The sequence below is a fragment of the Octopus bimaculoides genome, chromosome 8, assembly GCF_046866305.1.
Source record: "Octopus bimaculoides isolate indiv1 chromosome 8, ASM4686630v1, whole genome shotgun sequence".
NCBI lineage: Eukaryota > Metazoa > Mollusca > Cephalopoda > Octopoda > Octopodidae > Octopus > Octopus bimaculoides.
This window is the reverse complement of record NC_142935.1, coordinates 11191274-11196394: the sequence shown is the minus strand read 5'-3', so window position 1 is coordinate 11196394 and position 5121 is coordinate 11191274. Positions and strand designations below refer to the sequence as shown.

General features: G+C 29.0%; 1 protein-coding gene across 1 annotated transcript in view; it reads left to right on the top strand.

The window, feature by feature from the left end:
• The first annotated feature begins 1213 nt into the window (after window positions 1-1213).
• Window positions 1214-5121, top strand: part of LOC128248505 (uncharacterized) — a 15458-nt gene continuing 11550 nt past the window's right edge. The window contains exon 1 of the mRNA XM_052969878.2: window positions 1214-2218. Coding sequence (XP_052825838.2) covers window positions 1220-2218 — 999 coding nt within the window. The 5' untranslated portion in view covers window positions 1214-1219. The remainder of the gene's footprint in view (window positions 2219-5121) is intronic.

Here is a 5121-nt window from a genome sequence, read left to right as displayed (position 1 = left end):
TGATGATTTCGATTTTTTGCAGCTCCATAAACATATTTATTACTGACAGGTAATGGCGGCGGACTTATGCAGCACGTTTCTTGAGAGAAATACATAAAGCTCGATAATTCTTTTAAATGAGACCATATGTCAAAAACGAAGACATACACTACATGCAATCGAGATAAGTTTTGATTATTCTTTTACGTAAAATATTACACGTGATTGATTTCTTTGATGTTACCAGTCATAAAATTTATGTGCAAAGAGAATGAGCTTGCTTTTATACACCTAGACACAAAAACTTCTACTTCCAGCGATGCAATATATTTCTTATTACTTCTATGTAATACAAGGTCCGTTTCAAATCGTTGAATTTACAATAGGTTTTCTGAACATCAAATGTCTAAGAGGATTCATAATTTATTCAATTTCAAGAAAAAAAAGAATGAAGACAAAATGTAGACAAAGACATCTCTCACTATCGTGAGATATGTATATGTATATATATATATATATATATATATACATACACATACACACAAAAACACACAACGCGTCGATTACTTTGTATTATGTATGATTCACTGAAAGCCTGTATAGATGTATCTACTTATGACACTAATCTCATAAATCGGATGACTATAATAAATGGTGTTTGTTCAATTTTGTAACTATTATTCCGTGTCGTTCTAGAGGAACACATTTTATTTTTATTGTTAAGCCTCGCAATAGTATAATATACCTTATATATATATATATATATATATATATATATATATATATATATATATATATATATATATATATATACATGTATATGCATATACATATATATATGTGTGTATATGCATGTGTATGTATATGTATATGTATATATATATATATATATATATATATATATATATATATATATATATATATATATATATATATATATATAGGTACGCTAAAATATTATATTGAATTCGATGAGGTAGGCATTTTCAGTCAGTCAGCTGCAGTCTTACGGCGATAATTATATATATATTTCTGAAGTACACCTTATGAACTTAAAGACATATATTTCTATTAACACGCTTCAAACAATACAAACACACACGCATTTTTATATAAGTATATATATATATATATATATATATATATATATATATATATATGCATGTATTAATATATGTATATATGATCCTGTAATACACCCATCATTAATATGTCGGACACATTTACAATTCGATCGCTAATGAAAAATAAGATGGCGCCAAATGGCCTGCCGATTATAACACACTGCAAAAAAATTCGGGACACTTGTTTATTGAAATATTTTAAAAGTGTACAAAACTGTTACGCCCTCGTGAATATTAAAATGAATTTAAGAATTTGGCGTTTATATAACATAAAGGAACGTATTTTATATATCATCCGCTTATTAGTAATAATTTTGTACGCTTTGGATTGTATTCGTGTGATAAGCTTTTTACCTGTGGCTTACAGCAGACATACTCCATCAGTAGTAATTTTTAATTGCTTAATTGTTGGTGACAATATTATTTCTTTGTACACTTTATTTGATAGAGCTTTTCAAGCAGACATGTCCATAGATATCATAAGAGAATTTACTGAATTCAAATCATTAGAATGCGATCTCAAATACCGTGAGACGATGTACAAAAAAACACTCTGTAAGCAATATCTCTCCATGATAATGTTCGTTATTATTTCTCTCATAATGGAGGTACTGTGTCCTGTTCTTGTAAACAGGACGAATCTTTTGCTTAAGATATACCTCTATCCTCTACCAATGGACAGTATTGATCACATACCAATACTTGTGTTAAGATACTGTATTCATTTCGTAGAGATTGTTCCTTACTATTTTTACATATCCGCATCAAATGTAATGCATGATCTTATTTTGAAAGAGTTGAGGCTAATGTCTTCCTACTTAAAACGGTATAAGACCAAAGACGACTCAGATTTCAAGAAGTATAATACAGATATCAATATTCTATGCAGCCATTTTCAAAAAGTGTGCAACCTACTCCGTTTAACAAATAAAATGACGCAAATGCAAACATTTTTCACAATACTGAGCGGTAAAATTTGTATCTTCAGCCTTCTTTATGGGTGGAGAAATGGATTATCTCATGTGCTGGAATATAAATATGTAATAATGTTAAGTCTTGGAAAGGTTTGCCATTCCGCGTATATTTTTCTGCGAGGTTTCCGGATACATTTTATGGTATGTATGACAATATTATTTCATCTCTGTTTACATTAATATCATTTCAATTTCTTCATTCATTTAAGCAAATTTTTACTTTTAAGTGAAGTTAGCAAAAAAAATAGATAAATAAAAAACAAAAGAAACAAAACAATTAATCCTGTTATTCTATTAAATAGGAATTTTATTTATGCCAGCTGCTATAGGTTTATACATATATATATATGCGTATGCATGCATACACAGACATATATAAGTATTTGTATATACTTATAAATAGATATCTGTCTATCAACGTATTATATATATATTTTACTCTTTTACTTGCTTCAATCATTTGACTGCAGCCATGCTGGAGCACCGCCTTAAGTCTCAGAAATTAACCCCTGGACTTATTCTTTGTAAGCCTAGTACTTATTCTATCAGTCTTTTTTGCCGAACCACTAAGTTACGGGGACGTAAACACACCAGCATCGATTGTCAAGCGATGTTGGGGGACAAACACAGGCACATATATATATATATATATATATATATATATATATATATATATATATATATATATATATATATATATATATTTATATATATATATATATATGTATGTATGTATGTATGTATGTATGTATGTATGTATGTATGTATGTATATATATATATATATATATATATATATATATATATATATATATATATATATATATATATATATATATATATATGTGCGTATAGGTGTTAGTATATATCTATATATAACTATTTATATATATGCTATGATAATGTGTATGTATATATATATATATATATATATATATATATATATATGTATGTATGTATACCTGTATTGTGTTAGTATGTAGGCACTTATGCATTCATGCATGTGTGCGTGTGAGTATATATAAACATATATATGTATGCATGTATATAAATATATAGAGAGAGAGGGAGAGAGAGGGAGAGAGACAGAGAGAGAGAATCGAACAGATAGAATGATAGCGGAGAGGGCGATGGAGATAGAAACATAGAGAGAGAGAAAGAAAGAAAGAGAGAGAGACAGACAGACAGACAGAGACAGACAGAGAGAGACAGAGAGAGAAACAGGTGGACGGACGGACGGACAGACTGATGGATGGATTGACAGAGAGAGAGAGATTGACAGAGAGCGGTGTGAGAGGTTGATTGATTTATAGATTGACAGATAGATGGATGGTGGATAATACGATTAGTACTATGTGCTAAGCAGTTTCTGTCTCCATTAGTATTTCCAAATTATCTAACGTAATAACTTCATCGTTCAAATTAATGGATGCGGATTTGCACGTTAGATTGGTGGAGTGACTTAATTATCGAAAGAGACTCGTGAATTTTTGACACAATACCACCTCTCAAGCAATGAAAAGAGATATTTCTATGCAATCTGGATTATTTCAATTATTGTTTTATAAACGATATCTTGCACGATTATTGTTCTTATTTTTCTTCAATTTATCAATAGTTTCTTAAAAGCATATTCTTATTTTATGCCTCCCCTTCGCAATAAATCTATCGATGTATCGCTTATATCAATTATGCGTTTATTGTTTCGTTTTATTACCGTTGTTTTGGAACACACTTCATATAATCTAAGCTAGTATGGATTTTCATCATAGATATACACATATGAATATATATATATATATATATATATATATATATAAACAGACATATATATATATATATATATATATACACATATATATATTCAGACATATATGCCTGTCCTGTATGCATGCATGTCTGTACGTTTATGTATATACGTATATATGTGTGTGTATATATATATATATATATATATATATATATATATATATATATAATATACATATATATATGTGTATACATTTATATATGTACACACCTATGTGTGTGTGTGTGTGTGTGTGTGTGTGTGTGTGTATATATAATATACATATATATATGTGTATGTATTTATATATGTACACACCTATGTGTGTGTGTGTGTGTGTGTGTGTGTGTGTGTGTGTGTGTGTGTGTTTGTCTTTGTGTGGTGGGGTATGAAGATAGAGAATAAGATTAGATGGACTAAGCATTGTGAGTGTAGATTAGATATAAATAAATAAAAAATCGGATATAAAATATTTGCGATACATCACGATCGAAACGGATGAGGATAGGATTTTAAATAATAGTTACATTAGGAAGGAGAAGCACTTAATAATTGTATTCATTGTTTTTTAAGCTGCAGCGAAAACTGTACAGTGTAGAATTTGATGGAGCAGACAAATTCAGTTTATAATCACAAAAGTTTTTGCCAAATTAATGTATCGTTCCGGCAAGCAAGCGAAGGCATCCATTACTAAGCGGACGCAAGCACGCACACATACACTCACACACACACACACACACTTATACACAGATATACATACACACAGGCATACACACATACATATACATATATATATAATTTTAGGATGGAATTTATAAATATTAATATTGCTGTATCTATATTTATTTCGGTATATCCATAATGCAATAATGCAACCGCATAAAAACTGACTCTCTAGTCAGCATCATTAGAAGGTACCCATCATAACAAAACAGGAGCTTTATCTGCATCCGTTTAACGTTGCCATAAACGAATTTAAAAGATATATACATATATATATATATATATATATATATATATATATATATATATATATATATATATAATCAGTGATATATTCAGTCAGTATCCCAGAAATATTCACAGTTAGATATTTCCTAAATTAAAAAGGAAAAAGTAAAAGACATGCAGCGAACCTCGTTTTCGAATCAAGAAACGACCCGGAAAAAATTACAGGACACATGTTTGTTGAAATATATGGAAAATATTCAAAAGTATTACGCACTCGTGAATCTTAAAATGAATTCTAACATATG